The 25,528-nt window shown below is 47.0% G+C and overlaps 4 protein-coding genes across 16 annotated transcripts in view; 3 read left to right on the forward strand and 1 right to left on the reverse strand.

Annotated features, from left to right (window-relative positions):
- CEP63 (centrosomal protein 63) overlaps window positions 1-22,439 on the reverse strand; it is a 35,781-nt gene extending 13,342 nt beyond the window's left edge. For 2 of the 7 annotated variants that reach the window (XM_005501577.3, XM_021286451.2), the window contains exons 1-4: window positions 6,929-7,065; window positions 5,514-5,648; window positions 2,886-3,066; window positions 843-938 (exon numbers count right to left, since the gene is read on the reverse strand). In XM_005501577.3, the coding sequence (XP_005501634.2) occupies window positions 843-938; window positions 2,886-3,066; window positions 5,514-5,560 (324 nt within the window). In that variant the 5' untranslated portion in view covers window positions 5,561-5,648; window positions 6,929-7,065. Of the gene's footprint in view, window positions 1-842; window positions 939-2,885; window positions 3,067-5,513; window positions 5,649-6,928; window positions 7,074-22,238 lie in introns of those variants that run through there. The other 5 variants (XM_065073104.1, XM_065073103.1, XM_021286452.2 and 2 more) reach the window with 5 other exon arrangements.
- On the forward strand, window positions 7,094-13,151 carry ANAPC13 (anaphase promoting complex subunit 13). Of its 3 annotated transcripts, none has more exons than XM_065073125.1 (4): window positions 7,094-7,227; window positions 7,869-7,932; window positions 8,277-8,402; window positions 10,172-13,151. In XM_065073125.1, the coding sequence occupies exons 3-4, from the start codon at window positions 8,304-8,306 to the stop codon at window positions 10,295-10,297; spliced, it is 225 nt and encodes a 74-aa protein (XP_064929197.1). In that variant the 5' UTR covers window positions 7,094-7,227; window positions 7,869-7,932; window positions 8,277-8,303; the 3' UTR covers window positions 10,298-13,151. The 3 variants fall into 3 exon arrangements, with proteins under 3 accessions (XP_064929197.1, XP_005501633.1, XP_021142131.1); XM_005501576.4 differs by lacking the exon at window positions 7,094-7,227 and adding an exon at window positions 7,265-7,527; XM_021286456.2 differs by lacking the exon at window positions 7,094-7,227 and adding an exon at window positions 7,265-7,518.
- Window positions 12,487-22,351, forward strand: LIPH (lipase H). Of its 3 annotated transcripts, XM_005501627.4 has the most exons (10): window positions 12,487-12,627; window positions 15,769-16,136; window positions 17,045-17,153; window positions 17,230-17,331; window positions 17,611-17,700; window positions 18,506-18,673; window positions 19,471-19,566; window positions 20,132-20,243; window positions 21,541-21,714; window positions 22,085-22,351. In XM_005501627.4, the coding sequence occupies exons 1-10, from the start codon at window positions 12,576-12,578 to the stop codon at window positions 22,167-22,169; spliced, it is 1,356 nt and encodes a 451-aa protein (XP_005501684.1). In that variant the 5' UTR covers window positions 12,487-12,575; the 3' UTR covers window positions 22,170-22,351. The 3 variants fall into 3 exon arrangements, with proteins under 3 accessions (XP_005501684.1, XP_064929185.1, XP_064929186.1); XM_065073113.1 differs by lacking the exon at window positions 19,471-19,566; XM_065073114.1 differs by lacking the exon at window positions 18,506-18,673.
- TMEM41A (transmembrane protein 41A) lies at window positions 22,358-24,683 on the forward strand. 3 transcript variants are annotated; one of them, XM_065073120.1, is made up of 5 exons: window positions 22,358-22,603; window positions 22,673-22,826; window positions 22,950-23,111; window positions 23,829-23,967; window positions 24,267-24,683. In XM_065073120.1, the coding sequence occupies exons 1-5, from the start codon at window positions 22,506-22,508 to the stop codon at window positions 24,485-24,487; spliced, it is 774 nt and encodes a 257-aa protein (XP_064929192.1). In that variant the 5' UTR covers window positions 22,358-22,505; the 3' UTR covers window positions 24,488-24,683. The 3 variants fall into 3 exon arrangements, with proteins under 3 accessions (XP_064929192.1, XP_064929191.1, XP_064929193.1); XM_065073119.1 differs by having other exon boundaries at window positions 22,673-23,111; XM_065073121.1 differs by lacking the exon at window positions 23,829-23,967.
- The last annotated feature ends 845 nt before the right edge of the window (window positions 24,684-25,528 follow it).

Here is a 25,528-nt window from a genome sequence, read left to right on the forward strand (position 1 = left end):
GAAAGTTTCCAAGCAGCCACAGGAATAGAGAAATCAGCATTCCCTTTTTACTGACAGAGAAATCTGAGCCCGAGGATGAACGGGAGGACCATGAGAAGCAAAACACTGGTCACAAAACGCTCTCCAGAGCCCTGAGTCAGCAAAATACCTCAGCACATTCAAAGGGAATGGACAGATGTACAGAGTTAAAACACAAAAGGAGATTACAGGTTTATTCTTTCAACAATCTCAGTGAGGCAGACACTGTACCTGTAGTTTTCCTGGTAATAGTGGTAAACCCAAAAGAATTTCCCCAAAACAAGACTAAGAACAAAAGACTGAGGAATATCGGAGCTTAATGTCATCTACATAAATTTTGTGTGGGGAAAATATCGACACATTGCAATTTTGGCCGCAACACACACACACACTGTATTTTAGCCTTCACGGTTTAGGCAGATCTGCCAATGCATCTCAGCTTCACTTTGCAGTTTTATCCACAATTGCACTGGAACATCTAGTGAACAAAGACTGCTAGTCATACTGGCTAGTAAGGTGTTTTAAATGCAGACAGATGCCTTCTGTTGTCAAAGCAGAGACCACCAAATTAATTTAACTTATGGCTTACAGTGAGCAGGAACTAACAACAGTTTTCTGTTTGTCACCAAGTTCCTCCAAAGGTCAAAAACCAGTCCTAATGAAGCCCAAAAATGTTACTCTGTGTATGCTCTATGCTCTGTTTTGTAAGAACATTACAAGACTGAGAAGTTTTAAAAGCACGGCATTTAAACAAAAGCAGTGATGCAAAGTATTTCACCCATCAACTAGGACCTGAAACCCAATCTTCTCTTTTTGCAGCTCACCTCCTCTTGAAATTTCTTCAGCTGTTGTTCGTATTCTCTAACCATGTCCTGCTGGGCTTTTTCCATGTCTTCTACCTGGTGACGCAACAGGCCAACCTGAGAGTTAAAAAGCAAATACATAAAACAATAGAAATGGACTTTATTGTCAGAAGGTACTAAGATTAGGTTTCATTTCATAAATACAATATAATATGCTGTCATAGTAGGAGGTAGATGACTATTAAATGACCCTAATTCTGTTAACAACTGCATGTTTCCATGGGGGCACTCATCATGAATCAGATTAAGTCTAGGCCTAAACCTTTGCTAGGCTGGGGTCAACTGTTTCTGTCCCTGCTTCTTGTTTTGAGCCACTTGCTGGCTTTTGGTTTTGGGGATGAAACTGGTGGTTTTGGCTTGTGTCAAAAGGCTATTTTTATCTGGCATTTTCACTGAATTCTTCATAAACGTGCATGATGATTTCAAGCTATCCACCAAGAGAAGGATGGCATGTCTTTATCTTGCTATGCTCAAGTGAATTGATTCTGAACAACACGTGGAGGTGAGGGGGGCAAAAAAAGAAATGGGGCTTTGAAATTCATGTGAAGACTCCCTGACATTGATTCAAATACTCCTGTGACTCATTCTTGTCTTTTTCCCCCCATCTTTTCCCCATCCACAAGCCAAAGTGGCCACCTTTCTAACTGCAGGTTCAAAGGACAGCAAGCCAACAACTTAACATTTAGAAGAAATCGCTGCAGAAAGTGTGTGTGAGTAGAACAAAAGCATGAATATACTCCGGTAGTGACTTTAACCATGGTTTATATAGTTCAGTTTTGAAACTGATGTTTGCTTTTAGGGGTACGAAATATTTCAAAAGTGTCTTGAGAAAACACAATTGAGAATAACGACGACAACCTATATGATAAAAATCCCTGATCTTGCAAATGAAAATCCCGTGGCATGACTCCAGATTTAACAACTCTATAACAAAGACATGAATTCCAAACCTCGCCTGCGGACCAGAAGCAGCACCTGATGGTATTAACGAGAAACTACCAAGTCCTTAACCCCCTGTTGCTACAGCCTGTCACATTTCTCTTTATTTTACCAGATTCCACACCAAATTACCAAAAGCTACAGCAGTACTTGGGTAATTTTGAGCAAGGAAGAAGAGCTGCAGCATAGTTGTACAGGCACCCAGAAAACCCAAGTGCTTATGCAGTTATCCGCTGTCTTTCAACCCAAGAAGTCAAAGCAACTTCTGCAGAGGGTTGCCAAAATGCAATTTGTAGCGAACAGTCCACCAAAAGATGGAACACAGCAGCTAGAAATATAAGGACAAATTTCAAACACTTCCAGAAAAAGTCAGTGTGGCTAAATCTTAATACACAGCCACTCTGACTCCTGCTGGCTTTCTCTGATTCTACAAATGATACATCAATTGATTTGCACAAGAAAAAGTTAATGGTCAACACCCTACGCAAAAAACTTCACCTACTGGTACTACTCCACCAATACAGAAATTTGTTGTGACTTTCATTGATGGCTACAAAACCTGAGCTGCATCAAATAGCCCTTGGAGAACCTGCCAGCAATATCTTGGTGTAGTTTACACCACTAAATGGTTTTTCTCTACCAATGACTGCAGGTTGCTGGGCTGTCGATTACTGTTGTATCCAGATGCAGCATCTCCGGGTCCTCTCTAGAAACTGGGACTGTTCAGGCTGTGGAGTTCCAGTAACCCTTAGGGAGCTGATCGCTTGGCTCTGAATGATCAATCAGACACCTTGTTCCAACAGGCTCCTTGGGAAATCCTATTCCTGACTTCCAGCTATGAGACAGGATCCTGTTTTGCTGAGCACAGCTATTTGCTAAAGTTAACTCCTCATTTTGCCCTGGCATTTAAATATTAATTTTAAAAAAAAAAAAAATCCAAATTATGAAACAATATCCCAAACTATGCAAAACTCTGAAATTAAGGTTCTGTCTTTACATTGTATTTGTAACATATAAAACACACAGGTTGACAACAATCCCAAAACTGTGAACTCGAGGCAGTACCTCCTTGTATTTTTCCTGCAGAGCGGCCTTGGCAGAGGAAAGTTCTTTCTCCCGAGCACTCAGACAAGCTTCCAAAGCCCGAGTCTGCTCTTCCCATTCGGCTTTCTTTTGAGCCACCATAATGTCGATCTGCTTCATCAGCTCCTGCAGCTCGGCCTCGCAGGAGTTCAGGAACCCGCTGCTGCAGGGAAAGAGGGAGAGGTCACTAAAAGGCACCACCAGAGCAGGTCCAGCGTCCCAGACCAACAAAGTCAGCAGAAAATAGTTATTTGCACCAAGGGATTAACTCCGTACATGCAGCGCGTTGAACTCTACACAAATTAGCTTGTGGAGAAGTATATTAATGTTTGTGTGTTCATCCCATATTTTCTAAGGGAGTATTTCACAAGTGATGGGTTGATATCACTGGGCAGAGAACTAAATTTGGCAATGACCGGTGAAGAATACTCCAAAAATCCCAGTGAGAACAAACGACCTAAATGCTTTAAATGTAGGGGGTTTATCTTCTATGCAGAGAACCGTCACAAGCTCCTATAAGCTCTTCTCCCCTTGCCTCACCACTATGCATTATCAAAAGAAACGAGAGCATGTTTTATTCATCTTTTGTATTTGCCTTAATTGCTCTCCAGGCAGAGGCATTCTATACCAAGTTTCAGCCACCAGAGAAATCTTACAGCTCCTGAAAACAGAAGTTTATCGCAAATGCAGACAAACCCCCAAGCAGAGGGGGCTGGATGACAACATGATAATGAAGAATAAAACACTCGCAATCCGTTGGGGAGAGCGTGCTCCCTAGCGACGCTAAGGTTTCTAATTTGGTGCAGTAATTATTGAAGCCGGTTCGACTAACTCCTCTAAAACTTTGCAAGCTGCTAAGCCAGGGACAATATTAAGGCTTGCAAGACTCAGCCCTAGAGGGTGGTGAACTCCATGATGATCTTTACCCTTTTAATTTGCCTGTCAAACATGAAGCGCTGCGAAGAAATGGAAATCGATAGGTGAAGGGATTGAAATGTCTCTGTTCCCCCAGAGCATATGCACACTTCACAACTTGGCAGTTTTTCTATAGGGAAAGAAATACTTCTTAAAGGAGCCAAAATCAGTTAAATTGGAAGTTCAGCCTGTCCTGAGATTTAACCAAAAATTAGCAGCTATTATGCAGAGCAAGAACATTTCATTCACAGCATCTGCTAATATAAAGCGAAGACTAAACTTGATTTCTGCAACCAGTTCTCTGTCGAAGACATGTTATCGGTAACCTGGGGTCACATTCTCAAAGATGACTATGAAAATGGCATCGGTGACTTTTGCTTCACACTTAATACAAAATATTCTTTTCCATCCTTGGCACTGCTCTTGGGAATCCAAAAGTCTAGATGCTTTCACCTGAGACATTGCGGATTCTTCAGAGATAAATGAGACTCTGCAGTTTCCACATGAGCAGGAAATAATCACGTTTTCAATAAAAACAGATTACAAAGTCATGTCTCATTAACCTTGCAAGGTGGTTGGAAATTTTTTTTATTCATGCCTTTAATTACTAATGCTCCTGATGTTAGATGGCAAGGGTTTAAAGCAACAAAAAGAGGGAAGGTTTTTGGGAAGATGTAAAACTAAATTTCTAGCAATGGAGACTACAGATTATTGCAGAGCCAGCTCATCCAGTGAATGCATCTGCACCAGCCAAAGGCCACGGCACACTCCATAGGCCAGAAGGCTGTGCTGCCACCCAGAGACCTGGACAGGCTGGAGAGTTGGGCAGGGAGAATTTAATGAAATAGAACAAGGGCAAAGATAGAGTCTTGAATCTGGGCAGGAACAACCCCAGGTTCCAGTGTAAGTTGGGGAATGACCTATTAGAGAGCAGTGTAGGGGAAAGGGACCTGGGGGTCCTGGGGACAGCAGGATGACCATGAGCCAGCACTGGGCCCTTGTGGCCAGGAAGGCCAATGGTACCTGGGGTGGGTTAGAAGGGGGTGGTCAGTAGGTCAGAGAGGTTCTCCTGCCCCTCTGCTCTGCCCTGGGGAGACCACACCTGGAATCTTGTGTCCAGTTGTGGCCCCTCAGTTCCAGCAGGACAGGGAACTGCTGGAGAGAGTCCAGCGCAGCCACCAAGATGCTGAAGGGAGTGGAGCATCTCCCGGGTGAGGAAAGGCTGAGGGAGCTGGGGCTCTGGAGCTGGACAAGAGGAGACTGAGGGGTGACTCATTCCTGGGGATCAATATGGAAAGGGGGAGTGTCAGGAGGATGGAGCCAGGCTCTTCTGGGTGACAACCAGTGATAGGACAAGGGGCAATGGGTGCAAACTGGAACACAGGAGGTTCCACTTAAATAGGAGAAGAAACTTGTTCGGGGCGAGGGTGGCAGAGCCTGGCCCAGGCTGCCCAGGGAGGTTGTGGAGTCTCCTTCTCTGCAGACATTCCAACCCGCCTGGACACCTTCCTGTGTAACCTCATCTGGGTGTTCCTGCTCCATGGGGGGATTGCACTGGATGAGCTTTCCAGGGCCCTTCCAACCCCTCACATTCTGGGATTCTGTGACTCCAAAACCCTGATTTAAGCAACAGAAGCTTTGTCTTGATACCAGGGAAGGTTAAAACTTAACTGGTTTATACCGTTGCATACATACCTCCCCTGCCCATTTCTTTGCATCCCTTCCAGCAAAGCCTCCATCATGGAACGCCGGTGGCTTCAGCAGCTAGGACAGCACGCAAAAGCTGTGCTCACCCATGGCAACACGCCAACAAGGCGCTTCTCCATCCACCTGCACAACAAGCACAAGCCCATGGAGGAAAGAAGCTTCAAAAAATTCGCAATTAGTGCACAATTACAGGTGATGAAAGCAGCGGTGTCTGTTGCAGACTATGTTAAAGACACCACGCAGTGTACAGTTGCATTCAGAACACATTGCTAGTTCCTATGGTTTTGAGAATTTTCTTGTAAACTAGCACTAATTCTTTAAAAATCCCCCTCGTGCCTCCAGCTAGGAAAATAAGTAGTACAGGTTTACAGTGGCAGTGCGTTCTTGTAGTTAAAAATGACCTTCTTTAAGTCATGTATGGATGGATACACACAGTTTCACCTATTTGTGAAGCAAGAAAGTTAAGAGCAAATATAGTGAATTTAAAAAAAACACACCCAGAAACTAGAATTTATTTCCATGGCTCTCTAATAGAAAAAGGGTTAAACTCATCCTGACGATACAAAACTACACTTCAATTTTACTCTATGGAGGTATTCACACAATATTCTGTTTCCAAAACATTTATGCGCTTTCTCAAGTATTTAGAGAGGGACCCTCACGACATCTTTCCTCAAAGGTTAACGCAGCGTTATTAAGCTGTTGACAAAAGGGGGAGCAGCGCACAGAAAGTGAGACTTGCAGAAAGGCAAAACTCTTCTGCTTCCATCAGAGCTCCTACAGCATTTTAACCACCACCCAGAGACTAAAGCCTGTCCCCAGCTGTATTTCAAACCGCACACGTACAGAAAATATATATTGCACTGAGGAAGAGTTAAAGAAAATAAAATCCTATCCCTATTGCGATACAGCGCTAATGAAATTCAGTCAGCGTGCTGAACATATTTGTTAATTTCATATGTTTTGACCCCTCAAGCTTGCAAGGAACTCAGTGAAGACCCAGGGGGATGTTTTACCACAAGAGAAAACAATCTGCCATTAACCACAGCTGAACCAAGAGAGCTGGCCTGAACCTTCCGAAAATTAAGAAAATGGAAGCATTTTTTTCAAAACAAAAGGAGATAAAACATTTAAAAGTCAACAAGGTTTAGAAAGAATCATAGCAGTAGAGTCAAGTGGAGACAATCTGACAATACACAGGATTTAAGAATACAGCCCCGGAGGAAAGATTGGGATTGTTTTGCATTAGATATGTATATATATAAATAAAAGAATGCAATTCTAACGCGTTGGCGGCAGCACGGTTACAACGAACAGGAAAGCTCGACCCGCGGGGCAGCAAAACCTCCCCGGGGTGACCCGGTGCGCGTCCCCGCTCCCCAGCGAGCCCCACGAACACGCACCCTCGTCCTCCCGTGTTTTAATTCCTGCCCAGCGGGCGCCCGGACGCTCCTCGGCCGTTTACACACGCGCGGAGCCCAGGCCGGCCGCGACCGTTGGCGACCGTTACAGAGGGCGGGAACCCAGCAGCGGCTCCCCCACCGCCCCCCCCACCCGCCACCCGCCACCGGTCGGTCGGTCGGTCGGTCGGTCGGTCGGACTGTGCCCCCTCACAACCCAACGGCGGGGCCGCCCCGGGCCCGGGCAGGCACTGCGGCTGCGCGGCCCCCGCGCCTGCGCGCTGCCGGCGGACACGGGCAGGGTATGGCGGCCGGGGCACCGCGGAGGGGACGGGGACACCGCGGGGCTCGGGGGGTTTGGGCCTGTCCCCGCCCCGGAGGCGAGGACGAGGCATGGCCGGGTGGCTCCTGCGCCCTTCCCGGAGCGCCACGTTTTACATAAATATCGGTTGTGTGTAACGCTGGCGCGATCGAGCCGGCGGGTGACAGCACTGGGTCACACAGGGGCGAGTTCCTGAGGTGGCGTTTCCAGGAGGGCAGAATCCCGAGCAAACGAGACAAGAAATCCCCGAATGATTCTAGTGGCGGAGTGTGTAAGACAGGTCTTACTTCCCTCTTGTTTCACCAGTTTCCTGGACTTCATATTAGGCTCATAGAATAATTCGTATGAGACTTTTAGAGAAATGTTCTTACTGAACTTGGATGTGGGGAACAATTTTTTCCCCAAAAGGGCTGTGGGGCATTGGAACAGGCTGCCCAGGGCAGTGCTGGAGTCACCATCCCTGGAGGGTTGGACAGAGATGAGGTTCTCAGGACATGGGGCAGTGCCAGGGATGGGGTAACAGTTGGTCTTGAGGGTCTTTTCCAGCCAAAATGATTCTGTGATTCAGGCTCCAGCAGCGTTTCTTGTGCCATTAAACGCTTTATTCTGTGTCTTTCCCAGGCTGGTGAAGGTGTGTGTGAGTTACGTTGCTGAGCGGGGACTGAAGGGGAGTTGGCAGCAAGCGGTAAGCAATGGTTCTGCGCAGAGTTAGAAGGGACAGGGAGAGCTCTACACCCTCAAGCTCCCTCAAAAGAGACCTCTAAAGATCAGGAGCTTGTAAATCTCTATAATTAGTAATAATGTGCCAGTTTTATATATTCATCGACCTTGAATTCAGTGTTCTTTTCAGACAAAGTAGTTATCCTGTGGTTATAACCCCTTTTTGAGTGGATTAGGAAAATCAAGGTTTTCCCTGAAAGTTTAAGCTTAATAGAAATCAGATCAAAACTGGAACAAGCCCATAGTCCAAACTCCAGCTATGTGGCTGGGGACACGGGTGTTAGAAACCCTATCTGCTTTGTGTCACAGATTTAGCTGTACTCGCCTGCTGCAAGGATGGACAGCGAAGTGCAAAGGGACGGCAGAATCCTGGATTTGATCGATGACGCCTGGAGGGAAGATAAATTGCCGTACGAGGATGTGGCGATCCCTCTGGTAAGGTGAATTGCTGCTTATCAATCCGAGTTAAGGCTGGTGTGTTTATCACAGCCCCTTCCAAGAAACGACACAGGATTGTTTGTGGTGCACCTAATTTGTACAAAAGGTTCCTGGGATGGATGTGACTTACTTGTTTTCTCTCCTATATGACACTCATTCCTATGCACATACAAGGACATGGATGTTTCTCTCCTCCCCTCCCCCTGACCAGTTGCAAAATCTCCTTAGAACTGGAGTGCCCTTCCCATCACACAATTCTGGGTTTGGCATCAGGGAGAAGTAGAATCATCCTTTCTCAGTGCTTCCCCTTTGCTTTACTAGTGTTTGAAGTGGTTTACCAGTTGGTTTGTAGAACAGATCAGCCTCACACCGACAGTTACAGTCTTGGTTATGCTTTATTTCCACCTTCTGGGGACTGATAGGCTGCTGGTTTCTTTAGCACAGAGACACTTCCAAATTGCCAGTGACGTGGTTCAAGCTTTAGCCCACACACCACTGTGTTTTCAGAGAGGACAAGGAGCAGCTACACACCTCCAAAATCCATCCATACAACACACAAAGTTTTACTGCCAAAATCTGGGCTGGAGGGAACGATCTTGCAGAAGTGCAATTCTCAGACATGAGAGCCCAAACCCCTCTTTGCTTGGGATAACCTCTACCAAGCACGTCAAATATTATAAACTAATTCCTTGTTGACATTTGCCTTTGTCCAAGTTAAGAAACACAACTGTTTCTTTCCTTACAGCCATCTCTTGAGCTACTTACCGTCACATACAGATGGCAGCCGCAGAGCGGAAGGCCTTAGCAACTACCAATAGCAAGAAAGGCCTGGCTGTGGAAATAAACATCCCCATGGATGGGATTGGTTCTGAGCACGTATCAAAACCAGCACAGATTCACAGGAGGCCGAGTACAGCAGCATTGTAAAGGAGCAAACAGAATGGCTGTAAAGTGGCACATGAGCCTGTCCTGGGCATCTGAGCCAGGGCTCACTCCAGAGATTCCCATGAACTCAAATGGGCTCGAATCATATGCTGTTTTCAAAACTCAAAAGTTTTATTTAGCTCATGCTGGGTTTTCCAGATATCTTGAACTCCAAATTCTTGCCCAAGTAGTATCTGGCAGAATAACACACACTCTGCGTGGCTATGACACCAAGAACAAATAACCTAGGGAGGGAAGACGAAATCTCAGTTAAACTAAAGCTGGTCCTTACTGTGTCAGGAGCAGCTCTGTGTTGCACCTGGCAGGGGTTTCTGACTTGATCTGCTGATACAACACAGCCATACAGCACGCAGACCAGGGAGGGATTTCTCACCTGCCATAGGAAAGTAACATGTTACAGAACCAGTTGTCTTAATAACAGCTATAATAAAAGCAGGAGCTGTATTCTCAGCAACAGCAAAAGAAACACATCACAACCAAGCACTGGAATAATTGCATCGTGCTATTATTTACTTATTTCGCATTTGCTATATAGTCTTCTTCCCTGTGTGCGCAGTCTGAGTGTACGGCGAGGCCCCAGGGTCCTGGGAAACCAAACTACCTTTCAGATTAAGCACCACATTCATGTGAAAAGAACATTCTTCATAACTGGGCTTAGAAATATTTTTCAGTGGATCGGTATGTATGATATGTATTGTTCAGATGCTCCCTCTGGTCTTGTTTGTGGATTTCTGTATTTATCCATATGAAGTCTTAGCAACCCGCTCCTTTCTGGAAGCGTATGAGTTGTGGAACGCATTGTACCTCTGTTTTGTTCTCAGAATGAGCTTCCTGAACCAGAGCAAGACAACGGTGGCACAACCGAGTCTGTGAAAGAGCAAGAAATGAAGTGGACAGATTTGGCTCTCCAGTATCTCCATGAAAATGTTCCACCCACGGGAAACTAGTGAATCAGTGAGATTTCATGCAGTGGATGCATGAATGCAATATAAAAACAAATATTTTTCAGCTATTGCTTTCATAAGCTTCTCTAAGGAGGAAACATTGCTGAAAAAAGCTTGGATTCAAACCATGGTTCCACTCAGAGACCAAACACAATTTAAAATGCTTCTGTAACGAGTGTGAAATAACAATGACTATCTGACAGCTCAGAGCTAATATCAGAATGTTTCTTTTATGTAAAATTATTTCATATCTTCTGTTAAATTGTTCTGAAGTTGGTGCCAGTTCTGATCTTAAATGTTTCTGACATGTGATAATAGTTTTTACCGTCTTGAGTTTTTCACTGATTTCAAAGCTCGCGATGGGATCATTTGTGACTCTGAAGGCTTGTGTCCCAATAAGTATTCCTGTGTGTTCTGTGCTTAGAGTTCAACGTGCAAAAACCAAATAACCGCAAGTTGGTTGTTACCGTCTTTACCTAGCGTGTGTGGCTGGGGTGTGAAACACTGGCCAGCAGACTCCAAGAGCTGGAAGGAATCTACACACCGGTGGTTATTTGAACTGCTCACCTCAGGGGCTGATGCTGGCGATGGGCAGCAGTTCCAGTGCTGACATCCTGGCTACGTTTGCCAACACGCGTACTCTAAACAGACAGTCTATTTTATGCTCAAATGGTGGTTCCTCAGGATCATTGTCTTTTGAGGGATGATTGAGAGTGCCTGTTGAACCAAATGCCTCTTGGATGAGCTGGCTCAGATGGGAAACGGAAATTTGAGGAAAAGAAACAAGCGGGGCTTAGCTTCAGGCAGTAAATTGTTACCGCTTTTTATGCCGAGAAGAAAGGAAAGGCCCTCTTGATTTCTTTATCTCATTTTATCTGATTCTCGAATGTCTTTTGCAATAGGTAAAAGCCTTCTGCTCATCTAGCCTGTTTCACTCTTGGACCGATTCCTTCGCACCATTGGCAGAACTCGCTAAGGAGAAAATATTTTGACAGAGTTTGAGATTACTGGTAGAGGTGAGAAAGGAACTGGAAGGAAAACAATGTTTCAAGTCATTTTTCTTTTGCCAGCGCATCAGAAAAAGCACTTTCCTGGAGCCTACAGCTTCCAGACTTCACAGATGTTTTTTTGGTGTCTTTTCTCAATGTTTATCCTCTTCAGAACAGCACAAACCAACTTTCGCCTGCGTGGCTACCAAATGGAATGACAGCACGGCACATGTCCTGTGAGACTGTGGCTGCTGAGCTGCGTGAGGATGGAAAGCTCAAGGTGGTTGTGAAAAAAGTATCACGTGCATTGTTGGGTGCGCTCCCGTCTGCACCAGACTGGCAGCACGCACTTGTCTGAACAAGAAGGACCTGCACAGAGTTAAGGATTAACCCAAGAATTAGCAGAAGTCAAAAAGCTTCATACGTACAGCATGGAACGAAGAAACAGCTGTGCAGCTGGGAACTGTAATAGTTCAGCTCCTCATTGGATCATCACCACGGGGAAAAAACAGCCTATGCTTAATGAAGTGCTTCTGATCCTCCTCGTGTTCCTCTTCCCTGGCCTATGTTAGAAGAATTTGCTAAGAAAACATGAGGCAAAGCTACCACACAGCTTCTATCCAGCAGCCATCCTCTTCCCTCTTTTCCTCCCTTCTCTCACCCTTTCACAAACTCCCCACCACCCTCATCTTTCCAGTTTTGCCACTACATCTTCCAGCTCGACTGACTCAAACTGGTACCTTCTTTTTGTCATGACGTAGCGTTTGTGCGTCCTCCTCCTGCCTGAGGTCTCATAGGTTAGAAGGATGCAGGGCCACAGCGCTCAGGATTGCTGAAGGGATGTGGGGAACATGAACGCTACCAAATTAGGGCACTGCGAAAACAAGGGCTGGCCCTGCCCTGATGCGTATCGGACCTGCAGGGACGCCCACGTTCTTTGCTGCCTTCTGACATCCTCTGCAATCGTTTCCTTAGTTTCAACACGTGTAAAGTGCTGCTCACAGCATGATACCAAACCGTTCGTGTCTTTGATTAGTCATTCCCCAGGGCAAACTATATTTAAAATACGGAAACGTGGTAGAATAGGAGGTGCCCCACCTTTTTAAGAAAAAGCTTGAGTTGTATAACTAGAGACTGGTCTTCATTTCTCACCTGGTAACTTCCTCCTCTCACCACACCTACTGTTACCAGCAGAAAGGAGACAGCAAACTCTTGTCAGAGTGGACACACACCAAAGAAATTGTGGGATCCTTGAAATATTTTACCTGTACAAATTCCATGTGGAAGTCCATATGCTGAGGCTGTGTGTCGTGTTCATCTGCCTTTTGTATGGGGTGAAAACAGGTAAGAAATCAACCATTTGTTTTGAGCGTTTTTGTCAAGTATAACAGGCTTTCTGTGCTTTGCAGAAACGTTAATATATCTACCCTCCGCATTATAGATACTGCACAGGGTTTTTCACTGGCATTATTTATTTTGGCAAAGCAAATTATACTGGTTACATGGAGTCAGCTCTACGAGTTCCAAATGTAAAACCAGAAGTCAATTTTATTATCTTTTCCTCACTTTGCAAACATTTCTCTTATATAAAGTACTATCCATCGACACCAAAAATGTAATTTGAAATCTTCAGAGAAGAATGATTTCTTTTCAGCGATGTCTTGTAGGACAGACACGAAGGATGAATTACTGTTTATGAACAATAAGCTTCATTTGATATCCTCACAGCCCCATCAAGAATCAACCTGTGTAACAATAAACAAATGTATTGCCTTGTGTTAGCACACACACGGGAGCAAATCAAGTCATAGCTCTCTGCTTTGTAGGGAAAACAAACGATTAAAAAAACAAAACAGTACTCTTACAAATACTGACTTGTATTTCATCAGGTTCTCTAGAGTAATCTTGGGGTCAGGTTTTGCTTAGTTTGTTCAATATGCTTAGGAAATGTGTTCATAAGAAGTGGAAAAAGAGAATTGTGTGAGAAGGCAGCAAGGGAACCCAGGGAGAGAGCGAGGAGCAGTTTAAGAGGCGGAGGGCACGCTCTGTGGGAAAGCGATGGGAATCTCCACCATTGCTACCGAGATTCACTGTGCGGTAGTGCAGTGTGCTCAAAGCTGGAGACTCGTTATGGACGCACAAGACCGCAATGAAAAAAGCCCAGGCAAGCAGCTTCATTTTGCAAGAGGACAGACCAGCAGAGTTTAAAAATTCAGTTTCTACTTCATTAACGCAGACAGCCTCAAAATCACAGACCCCAAATGTCACTATTGCAAACCTTGCCAGTCCATAGGACAGACATCCAGGACAGAAGGAAGACAAAGCCTCCAGACACCATCTCCAAGAGTGGAATGAGAGAGACCAGGGGAAGGCAGGACTCAAGTAGCACCGACTGCAGCAAATACCCCAGAGTCTGCCTGGGACCATTCCCGTGACCACAACACTCCCACCGGGGAGTATATAACTTCAGAATATATATATTTTTCACTTATTCACTTTTCAGGGAGGGAAGTGGTCTGTTGGAGACAGGTTAAGTACAGCGTCAGGGTGTTTAGTTTCCACCTCACTTATCTGCTTGCAGAATTAATCTCATTAAGCCTCTTGCCCCATCAGAGAAATCACACTGGCATTTCAAAGACACTTCCAGCCATGAGGGTGGGATTGGGATCCAGTGTGCTCAGCAGAAAGAAGAGCAAAGCCAGGATACCAGCTCTTTAAAAGCTCTTTACCACAAGGTCTGGGCTGTTGTGACAAATACAGTCTCCTCTGGGCAAGTCTCAGCACAATGCCAGAGACAGAGAAACAAATTAAGCAATCAGTGCAATCTTGGCACGATAGAGAATATTACCTGGCATTTTTGCCTGTATTACTACAGCTTCAGTGGTGGTAAAGACAATTAACAATACTATTTTAAATGAGCATACAATAACTAAAACCATTTCTAGTTATTAGTAAAAAATAAGCATAATTGTATATTTTTCTGTTGCGGTAGCACCTGGAGGACAGTCGTTAAGTATCACTGTGTATGCTGGTGTGTATCAGCAAAAAATGATCCCTTTTCTCTGCTAGTGACTCTGAGATCTCCACGTGAGCAGCATCACGGGAGAACTGCTGCTGCTGCTTCTCTGGAGCATCTGTAAGAACAAAGTGACAGCAAGAACCGATGTTCACTGGCCTGGCTGAGGGTTCATGTTCACTGGTCCTGTTCCGCTATTCGTATTTTACCATGGGCTTTACACAAGCAGGACTCCACGGATTTCAAATGTTCAAATTTATTTCTGAATTTATGGCAGCAATTTAAAATATCCAGTTGGACTTAACTGCAACATCCTTTTAGCCTATTAACTTTTATTTCTGGAGCTCCTGGGGCTTCTACAAAGTAATTAGCAGAACTGTGGCAACTGAGCAGATTATTTTATGTGCCGGGCACATGGCATTTATATCACTCTCATGCTCCTGGTTTCCACAGGAGGAAAAAAAATGAAAGTTGCTCATAAAAACTGTGAGAGTTTCATCATTTAGAAATTAAAATGCAGAGTACTGGAGGTTTGCTAGAGCACAATTAGCTTACAGCTGCAGGTTTTCTAAACCCTTCTACCTACTGCACAGGCCTTTACGCAACACAGATTGGGCAGATTTCTCCAGCAACTGCAGCAATTATTGCAGGCCAGGGTGTGGGTGTGAGAGAGAAACTCTCAGCCACAAGGCTCTTCAATAAGATTAAAGGGATTCTGGGCAGAGGCTTGTGAGCCAGGAAGAGGCTGCAAAAGCTGGGAAGGCCGTCATATGCAGTGTGCGTCTGCAGACAGTTACTCCGTTCCCCGTTGGAGACTCAAAAGGCTCAGCCTGTGTTCTGCTGGCAAAGCAAGGAACTAAGCCAGGCTTTCCAATGGCAGAGACCTTCCCATAAAGCAGTGCTTATATAAAATGCAGTTACTCTCCAGCTGTGTATAAAGCAGTATCAGTGACATATCTCATGCAAAGGGTGTCCCATTTTGCAGTCTGAAATAGCAGGCTGCATCTGCAAATACAAATGAAGCGCTGAGCTGCCCCATGCAACAGCAAGATCCTCTGCACCTTCTCAGAGAGAAGATCCAAGGGGATCTTTCTTTACCCTGGGACCTGTCCAGAACATCTGGGTGTGCTCCCAAACCAATACTGCAACCATCCTAGTTGTTGGGCTCTAACACCCTCCTCGCAGCAGTGGCGTTTTTGGAGAGTCCATCCATCCCCCGGCTGCTCGTGGCAGCAGGATCGTGCTGTTCCAGGGGATGCTGCTCTGAGAAGGTGCTACTTGCTGTCTGTGCTCCAACACGGCAAGAAAACCTCTGTTTCGGGGTAACTCCAGTCATAAACACAATGGAGAGGAAAGGAGAAGCCCCAGCTCAGCTCACAATGTATGTACCTGTGCAGGGCTTGCAGGTAGATAAGGTCAAAGCAGACACGTGGTGCTAACCTCAGGATTGCTGCGCTGTGTTCTTTCAGATCCCGGGGAGACATGTTCCATATTCACAGCTCTCAGCATCGGCAACGCTTTGATAGGGACAGACCTGAAAGTCAAGCTGCTGCTCTACACCAGACAGAACCCACACTGCGCTGAAGAGCTCAGTTCAACAGCCTCCAAGTACCTAGATGTGAGCAAGAAAACCACCTTCATCATCCACGGATACCGGCTCACAGGCTCTCGCCCAGTCTGGATCCCCGACCTGGTGCAGCTCCTGCTCTCTGCGGAAGACATGAACGTCATTGTTGTGGACTGGAACCACGGGGCAACAACTCTCATCTACAGCAACGCTTCCAGAAACTGCAAAAGAGTTGCCGAGATTCTCAAGAAACTTATGGATGAAATGTTGGTAAGCTGAATGTTCACACTATGATATTAACGCACAGACAGGAAAGGGCCCAAAGGAAGTGTTTAAACACAGCAGGACATCTGGGAAAAGAAATTCCTAGAAAGGAATACATTAATTTTTCAGAAGTGCAGCTAGACTGCAGTACCATAGAATCACAGAATGTCCTGAGTTGGAAGGCTCCCACAAGAATCATGGAGTCCAACCACATTCTACTCTCTGACTTGGTACAATGGTATTTTGTTGCAATATTCACTTTACACTCCAAGTCCCTACATTTCTGGATAGAGAACCCTACAGACATGTTTTCCCATACGTGGAAACTCTGTTTCCACTTTCCAGGTGTCCAAAAGTCAGCTTATGGGCATCAGCTACAGTTGGCAGCTCCTCTGTGCTGTTGCACAGGCAATGATGACACTGCATCGTCGTGATCGTCGTGTCTGCTAACGCTTTGCAGGAACCATATAGAAGAGAATCATAGAAGCGTTTTGGTTGGAAAAGACCTTTAAGATCGAGTCCAACCATAATCCACCCCTGGCACTGCCCCATGTCCCTGAGAACCTCATCAGCCTCCAGGGATGGTGACTCCACCACTGCCCTGGGCAGCCTGTTCCAAAGGGGACAATGGGAGTTGTGCTCATGGGCCCCATGAACACTTGATCCTGTCCACACCTGTAGTGTCACCACCCCACAAAAATACAACCATTGCCAGAACTGTTCTCATCACAGCACTCTGAGATGTGGCCTCAAACTTGGGTGCTGGTTGTACTGGGGAACTATCAAAAGGAGAATCTTTAGAGAGTAGAAAACGCAGAGAAGGCAGGGAGATGCATTTACATTCCTCCTCATATTTTTTTTATGCCTTTCCTGTGCCAAAAATCTGCAACCAACAAGCCCTTGTTCAATCTCAGATTGCTGGAGCATCGCTCGCCTCCTTCCACATGATCGGGGTGAGCCTGGGCGCACACATCTCGGGCTTCGTGGGGCAGCTGTTCGGCGGCACGTTGGGCAGGATCACGGGTGAGCCCTCCCCCCCGTCCATCCCTCCTCCTCTTCACCATGAGCAGGACGCCACACGCCTGGTTTTGCCTTGCAGGCCTCGACCCCGCAGGCCCCTTGTACCGGGGAAAGCCGCCCAGCGAGAGGCTGGACCCCACAGACGCGCAGTTTGTTGATGTTATCCACTCGGACACCGATGGTACGTGACGTTCCTCCCCGCAGGCAGTGACACAAAAACCCACATTCTCTCCCCTCACACACACAGGCTTATTTTTAAGAATTTGATACCATTCTTAAAATGACTCAGCTGGGCCACAACTGTTTGGCCTGCCACCTAAATAGATGAATGACATTAATATTCCTGCACAGGCATCCTGGAGCTAAATAACTATTCTTTTTTCCAGTTAGTTTCTTAGGTTTCCTTCTTCTGCGCTTTCCAATTTAATATTCCCTCACCGCTGATACTTCCTTTCGCCAGGACTGGGTTACACAGAAGCTCTAGGCCACATTGACTTCTACCCCAACGGCGGGACCGACCAACCTGGCTGCCCACTGACGATATTCTCTGGTAATTAATTCTGCCTTGAATTGCACAGACACCCACAAAACGCTTCCAATCAGAAAAGAGAAGGCCAGAGAAATTTTGTCGCTGCTCAGAAAACGCAGGAAAACCATATAGTGGGGAAGCCGTGGCAGCAATCCCCTCCCAGCGCTGCCACGGCACCCGACGTAAAGAAGTTTGGCTGATGTGCACCAGCCCCGCATTTGAGTCACAAACACAATTAGGATTAATTTTCCATGCAAAAAGTCATCAGGTAGATTTGTGCCTTCATTTTGTGCCTATATTTAGAAAACCTGTGGGATATATATATATATTTTTTAATTACTTAGAACACACACAAGCCCCCAAGGACTAGCAATGGCAAGAACCTGTTCAGGAAACAGGTTGTACCGAATCCAATGCACCTTTCTTGGCACAGACAGTGCAGTCTGACAGATTTTTCCTTTCCAGCCCAGCAGCAGAACTGGTTTTATGAAAGCTGGGTGAAGAAGATACCTCAGAGAAAGCAGTAATGTGAGCTCAACCCTTGCCAGACCCCAGAAAATCTACACAGGGAACCAGCCTGAAATAAAAATCCATAGCAAAAGAGGCTTCACTCATATTGTTGCTCATGCAACAACTCATTTTATTAGTAAGAGTTTTTTAAACCAAAACAGAAGGCCATGTTCTGTCACAGCCCAGTGCAGCCTGCTGTGTTCAGAGTGGTCAGTGACTGTCCACTGGTGTGTCCCTTTTTTGCTAGGGCACTAATACTGTTTTCCTGCAGCGTGAGGATTGCTAATGAAATATTTCTTCCCTGTGTATGATTAAGGGTTGCAGTATTTTAAATGTGACCACCAGAGGTCTGTTTTGCTGTTCATGTCATCCCTGAAACAGAGCTGCAATATCACCGCGTACCCGTGCGACTCCTACCGAAATTACAGGAATGGCAAATGTACCAGCTGCGCAACTTTCTGGCCGATGCCGTGCCCTATCCTAGGTGAGGATCCAGGGAGTGTAACAACATCCTGAATACACAGAGAAGTTATTTCCACTGAGGTTTTCGGGATGGTCTCTCCTTGGCTTCTGCAGAGGCACGAGCCTCTGCTGCGGGAAAAAGATGCGCAACAAATTTCCCTGCTCTCTGTACGGTCACGTCACATTATGACCTGGAACAGAATTAAGTGTGGAGAGGATCCAGAACTAGAAAAGCCAAAACACAACTTGCGATCTTTACACTGAAGTCACAGAAACAACAAATTCAAGTCCATTAGCTGCAGAGCTTGTGGGATGGGGGCATGTTTTTGCTAAAACAGAATCTTTTATAAGAAATCTTGAGCACCGCAAACCCCTCCTGAGTGTAAAAGGAATGGCAGAGAGGAGCTAACAAGGAGCATTCTGGGGTTTTTTTGTAACTGACCCACAGAGGTGTCCCAGCTTGAGGCTGCCATTTCTGAAATGCTGATGCTAAAACACCTGGCACTTGCAGAAGCAAACTTGTAAAGCTGCACTGCAAAATGAAATCCTGCTTGGCCATGGATACCAGATAATAAAAAAGAGCGAGCTTAAAATAAGTGCTCAACAGTAGCCAGGCATATTTAGACACTCTGTTGGCTTTAGTTACACAATTAAGCCCTTGTATAAGTCTACAGAGTACAAGAGCATGTGTCCCAGTAACACCTTGCAGCTGGAAAGCAATATATTATTTCTAAAATACTCGCTTTGTTATTTTCAGCAATTTAGTTCCTTATATACCTGTGCAGTAACTCTGTTTCATTTTCAAACTGTCATCTATAGGTTATTACGCCCATAAGTGGAAAAGCTATTTAACGCAACAGAGCCATCCAGTGACAAGTATGTTTTTTGATACAGCCGACAAAGAGCCGTTTTGCAGTAAGTGGCTAAGGTTTCTGGGACAATTTTTCTTTGTGTATTGCCTTCTTCAGCAACAGCCGAGCAGAGGTGGTTAGTTGCTGTTGGCATCATTGCCAGTGTTTTAGAAAAAAGGCCGATAGAATTGTGTCCATCTGCAGTCTTGCCATTACCCTCCTTACCTGCAAACCTGCCTGTGAAAGCCAACTGCTCGCTCCAGATGTGCAAGAACAGGCTCATCTTGCCCACAGTGCGAGGAAATTTGTTGAGAACATGCAAATGAAACATAAAAGGGTAGTTCCTAAATGTGTTTCAAAACAACACGCCACTCTTTTGTGCAATTAAGAGGTGTGTGGGAACAATGAGAGGCAGAGATGTGCTCCGAGGTGAGCAGGTACAAAAGCTTTCACCCTCACTATCACCAACATGCCAAGCCATGGGCAGGGATTACGGCCTGAGCTTAGAAATCTCTGCAAAGATTCTTCCTCTGCAAGCAGGCAGGAGAAAGAAATTTAGAGTTAAATGGACCGGGTTGTTTTGGAGAAGCAAATGGGAGAGTCTAACCGTGCTCTCTCTCTCACCGCAGTTTATCACTACTTTGTGGATATTATTACGTGGAACAAAGATACCAGAAGAGGCACCTTCAGTGTCGTACTAATTGATGAATCTGGGAATAAGGCAAAATCGAAAGTTAACCCGTAAGTCTTACCCATCTGACAGTCTGTAAATGTCAGTGAATCGCTTGGTACAACTGCATCTGGGAGGAGGCGAGATATCCTCCTTGAATTTCCCTGCTGATGCTTGATAGCATACACGCCTTCGGGCTTTCCCGGCCCTACGTGATTGTCACAGACTCCCCAGCACACACCAGGTGACAGCCCAAGCCCTTCCCAGTCACAGTAACGACTGAAGTGACAGTCTCAGCCAGCACAGCTGTCCCAGGCTTCTGCTGCAGCAGGAGGAAAAACACATCTCCTGTTCCCTTTTGTAGAGGAATGTTCCAGCTCCAGGTGCCTAAAACAACTGGGATGAACCCAGGTCAAACCAATTCATTCCACTTGGAGAAGCAAATTAGCGACTAGTGTTTATGCGCACATGCAAATTCCCGATGGATCTCAACACACTCCAGCCAAACAAGTCCTGCTCAACTAGTTTTCCCCAAGTGTCTCTAACTGCACGTTGTCCCAGCCATATGTGCATGGTTACACACACGCCTCCTCAACACCTCAGACAGGTTAAAACTTGCCCTGTTTGTCAGGCCTCCCAAAACTTCTACACCGGGCCAAGCTTCTGGAATGTCACAACAGGGAGACACTTCCAGTCTCATCTCCACACTTCACCTTCCTCAGGGAAACCTGAAACTACAGCTGTACAACCAGCTAGATAGTGTCTCATGTGGCCACCACATTCTTGTGAGCAGCTCTGCTGCTTTTTGCACCAAGACCAGGGCAGTTTTTGTGTGTATCTCCAAGCAGAACCGGCCATTCTGTCAAAAAGGGACAAGGTCAAACAACAACCCCGCGAGGCTTCATGTCTTCCAGCTGGTGCTCTTTTCCTATCCTGAGAAGCTGGATTACTCTCCATTAATTCCGCTCAACGCTGCGTTGTTTCAGACACTTCTGCTGCGTTTGACAGAAATTTAGTGAGGGGCATTATTACCCCCGGGATACAGTCTTCCATTTGTAGAGCTACCTCAGCCATACAGCGTTGTTACAAACAGATTTTTACAGACACAGTTAGGGTTCTGTTTTGGGACCGCAGCAAACAGCATCACACCTGTGTCCCCACTCCCACCCCACATAACTGAGAGCAAAAGCGGCTGAGCAGGTTCACACCTGGAGACCTGAATCCACACACATCTCCTGTAAATCACAAATTGACTGTAAGCTCAGGCCTTCTCCTCCCCCAGCAGCGTTTCTAATATTATACTGGATATATTAAACCCAGTGCAATTCCCTTGGTGACTCTCTGACACCTTGTCTGCTTTATCTTTAGAGAAGCCGCAGCCTTTCAGCAGTACAACCAAATCACTTTGCTAATTGGATTCGACCAGGACTTTGAAAATGTAGAAAGAATTTCCTTGACATTTTCCACGGGATCTGTCATTGGCCCCAAATTCAAACTCCGGATTCTCCAAATGAGGTTCCGGTCACTTACAAACCCAGAGAGGTAAGCAAAGGCTTACAAACATTTCTGTTGTTGCAAAGTAAATTAACCTTCCAGATACCTGGCTGTGTTCGTCCAGAAGAATTACATTTATTTCACGTTTAATTATTCCTGCACACCTACCTTGGGAATAAACTGTGCTAACTGCAGTTTTTAATCATTCTTCTCATTTAAGAGGAAGTGTAAGATTTTTATTTTTAACAAACGTTTAGCTGTGCCTGTATCTGCACCTAAAGGGAGGTGCGCTTCAAGCCAGTTATCGTGAGAAGGTGGTTTATTGCATTAATACATAAGCCCCCAGCACGCTGGGGGACAATACAAAACAAACAGGCCAGTTTTTCACTTTTGGCTCGTGTCGACTGTTTTTACACAGACCACAGCTGTGCAGGTACGACTTCGTCCTGACGGAGAACACCAAAAAGACCTTCAAGCCCATCCCGTGCTGGCGCAGGAGCTGAGCCCGGAGTGTTATTTCTGAATGTTATGTCAGGCCTTGGAATATGTTTCCACAGCCCGTGGGGACTCACCTCAAAGTTCCTTCGCGGAGACCGAGCGGCGGGACCCTCTTGTGGAGGCTGAGATTTGTAAATGGGGCTGTGGAAGGCCAAAATAAGAACTGCGGGGTGTGGAAGTGACAAAATAGCAATGGCGGTGTGTGTCTGTGGGGCGGGTTTGTGCTGAGGGAGCGGCCGTTCCCGCCCTCCCGGCGCGGCCCCGTGCGCGCCTGCGCGCCGGCCGGGGGCGGGGCCGGCGGGGCGGCCGCTGCGGCGCGATCGCTGCGGGGCCATCGCGGGATGTGGCGGCGGGCGGCCGGGCTGCTGCTGGTGTTCGCGGCCGCCACGGCCGCCCTGTGGCTGCTGTCGGCGCGGCTGGGCGCGGGGCAGGCGCGCAGGTGGGTGCGGGGCGAGCCGGGTGGGCGCCCCGGGTGTCTCCGCGTGTTTTCATCCCCCCCTCCCCTCAGGCCGCTGCGGTTCCCGTCGGACCTGGAGGAGCTGCGGGAGCTGGCCGAGGCGCTGCGGGACTACGAGCGGCAGCACCGCGGCTCGGCGCTGGCTCTGTTCTGCGCCGCTTATCTCTACAAGCAGAGCTTCGCCATCCCCGGCTCCAGCCTCCTGGTACGGCCGCGCTGCGGGGGCGGGGAGCGGTGCGGACCCCTCCGGGGAGCCCTGTCCCGCGAAGCCAGCCGGGCCGGGGACACCCCGTGTGTCCCCCGGGCTGTGAGCCGTGTGTGCCCGCAGAACGTGCTGGCCGGAGCGCTGTTCGGGCCCTGGACCGGACTGGCGCTGTGCTCGGTGCTCACCTCGCTCGGAGCCACCAGCTGCTACCTGCTGTCCGGCGCCTTCGGGAAACGGCTCCTCGTCCACTATTTTCCGGAGAAAGTGGCTCTGCTGCAGGGCAAGGTGAGGCTGCTTTGTGGGGTGAATTAGTACAACAAATGAATAGGCGCGGGGGATGCGTCAGGTCAGATATAGACCTTCTCTGACACAGCCTGTTTGCAAACGGGGGGTGTGAAAAATCCCAGACTCCAAAGAAAATCCCAAGTAAAAGAATGGGTTTATTGGGAAGTCCCCATGCTCCAGAATTGCCATTACGTACCTGTGCTGCGTTGTACAGCTGGAGGTGGTTCTGCTGTTGACTTTCTAATCTTTCAAGTTAGATCGCGTTTGCCCCGCTTGTATGGATGGGGCTAGCTCATTATTAGGCTCCCGTATATAAAGTGGCCACTTTTTGTCAGTTGTGGACTGATCACAGAATCGCTTTGGTTGGAAAAGCCCCTGCAGATTGAGTCCACCCGTTCCCCCAGCCCTGGCACTGCCCCATGTCCTGAGAACCTCATGTCCGTCTGTCCAACCCTCCAGGGATGGTGACTCCAGCACTGCCCTGGGCAGCCTGTTCCAATGCCCCACAGCCCTTTGGGGAAGAAATTGTTCCCCAGATCCAACCTCAACCTCCCCTGGCGCAACTTGAGGCCGTTTCCTCTGGTCCTGTCACTTGCTACTCAGGATGTTACGTTGCGGCACATTAGAAGACAACTTAAATTCACTTTAGTGTCATGGACATTCGGATGTTACCACTGTCTGAAAAGCAGAAATAACTTGGAATGTTTCTCTTGGCAGGTAGAGGAGAACAGGAGCTGTTTGTTTTTCTTCTTGTTGTTCCTGAGACTGTTCCCCATGACACCAAACTGGTTTCTGAATCTCTCAGCTCCCATTTTAAACATCCCCGTGTCCCAGTTCTTCTTTTCCGTGCTCATTGGTAAGGCCTGGGGAGACTGTTTGAGGGGCAGTGTGACATTGTCTCTGCTCCTCACCAATCTGGGGTGGGGAAGGCAGAGCTGTGACTGCCCCATTTCACTGTTTGCCTTCATGCTGCTCTTATACTCAGAGCATTTTGCAGATATGTGTGCATTGCCAATACAGTAAAGTTTTGAATGAAACCCTATTCTTTCTGTTAAGAACACAAACCCTTGTGTCTGGCCTTAAGCGAAGACAGAGCTGAGCTAATTTCACAGGGCAGGGATGCTAACAGGCTTGTTTCTGCTCTGTTTCTTTCAGGTCTTACACCATATAATTTCATCTGCGTGCAGACAGGAGCCATTCTCTCACAGATCACCTCTTTGGATGCCATTTTCTCCTGGAACACACTGCTCAAACTGCTTGCGATGGCTGTGGCAGCTTTGATACCAGGGGCCCTCATCAAGAAATACAGCAAGAAGCACCTGAAGCTGGATGGAGAAGAGCAGACTCAGTTCCTCAATGGCAAAAAGAGCTTGTGATGGCTCAGGTGCCCCAGGTCTGTGTACCTGTGGGTTTATTCTGCATGCTCTGTGCCACCGTGGACCAAGGACAATTGCAGTTTTTAATTGTTCTTCTCATCTAAGAGGAGGTGTAAGATTTGTATTTTTAATGAATGTTTAACTGTGCCTGTATCTGCACGGAAAGCGCTATACAGGGGCTTTGTGCACACTTCAATTCATTTGCCTGTGTCCTTTCAATCAGCCTGTGTCTCCCCTGCACCTGAGGGTATCACCAGCCCCCTGCAAATGTATTGGCAATGGAACAAAAGTCAGCATTATTAGCGTTATGTGAATTAGGTAAATGTGGACCCCTTAGTCCCTCCCAGCTCTTGAACACAGGCCAAGCACCACGCTCCCTGCCAGCCGAAGTCCCAGGCTTCCCTTAGGCTCCCACACTTCCCACCAAGCCCAGCTTTATAAGCGCAGCTTTGCGTCTCGCTGGTGTGATGGCTGCGGCAGCAGCCTGGTTTTCTGCCCAGCCTCAACCCTTGGCACTGGGGACTCCACAGCACATTGCTGAGCTGCAACAGCAAACACCTTGGGTGTTTCTCACCACCACTCCTGTAGCAGCATTTCGCAGCTCTAGGCAGGCCCTATTCCCTCCTCCCCCTGCCCATTTTAGTGTTTTTGGGCTACTCCCCACAAAGACTAAAGGGAGGGAAAAAAAGGAATGGATGGGCCTGGCTGGCAGTGATTTGTCCTTGAGGAGCACCTTTAAGCCTACACGTTTGCTCATGTCTAACTAGAAGGTTTCCAATAAGCAGGTAGGCTCTGTCCCAGTTGCTGGAGAACAGTAGGCCCCAGGAATGATACTGTCCTCCTGGGGTTTTGGTGTTTGCACCTCCTTGTTCTGCTCTCCGTGAGTTTGGCCTCCACTCAGAGGATAAAATAAACCTGTGGTGTGGAAGGGAGTAGATGGGAGACCCCAGAGTGCTTGAGAAGCCAACAGAGTGAACAATTCATCCATTTTAGCACCTTCCTTGGAGCAGAGTGGGACAGCAAAGTTCCCAGGATGAGAAG

This window comes from Columba livia, chromosome 9 (genome assembly GCF_036013475.1).
Source record: "Columba livia isolate bColLiv1 breed racing homer chromosome 9, bColLiv1.pat.W.v2, whole genome shotgun sequence".
NCBI classification, from domain to species: domain Eukaryota; kingdom Metazoa; phylum Chordata; class Aves; order Columbiformes; family Columbidae; genus Columba; species Columba livia.

Excerpts from the sequence above, each read along its gene's own strand:
- ANAPC13 (XM_065073125.1), top strand. The coding sequence starts at position 8,304 with ATGGACAGCGAAGTGCAAAGGGACGGCAGAATCCTGGATTTGATCGAT. Across the intron at positions 8,403-10,171 it reads AGGATGTGGCGATCCCTCTG|AATGAGCTTCCTGAACCAGA; the intron begins GTAAGGTGAATT and ends TTTTGTTCTCAG.
- LIPH (XM_005501627.4), top strand. The coding sequence starts at position 12,576 with ATGCTGAGGCTGTGTGTCGTGTTCATCTGCCTTTTGTATGGGGTGAAA. Across the intron at positions 19,567-20,131 it reads CGACAAAGAGCCGTTTTGCA|TTTATCACTACTTTGTGGAT; the intron begins GTAAGTGGCTAA and ends CTCTCACCGCAG. Across the intron at positions 20,244-21,540 it reads GCAAAATCGAAAGTTAACCC|AGAAGCCGCAGCCTTTCAGC; the intron begins GTAAGTCTTACC and ends CTTTATCTTTAG.
- TMEM41A (XM_065073119.1), top strand. The coding sequence starts at position 22,506 with ATGTGGCGGCGGGCGGCCGGGCTGCTGCTGGTGTTCGCGGCCGCCACG. Across the intron at positions 22,604-22,672 it reads GGCGCGGGGCAGGCGCGCAG|GCCGCTGCGGTTCCCGTCGG; the intron begins GTGGGTGCGGGG and ends CCCTCCCCTCAG. Across the intron at positions 23,112-23,828 it reads TGGCTCTGCTGCAGGGCAAG|GTAGAGGAGAACAGGAGCTG; the intron begins GTGAGGCTGCTT and ends TTCTCTTGGCAG.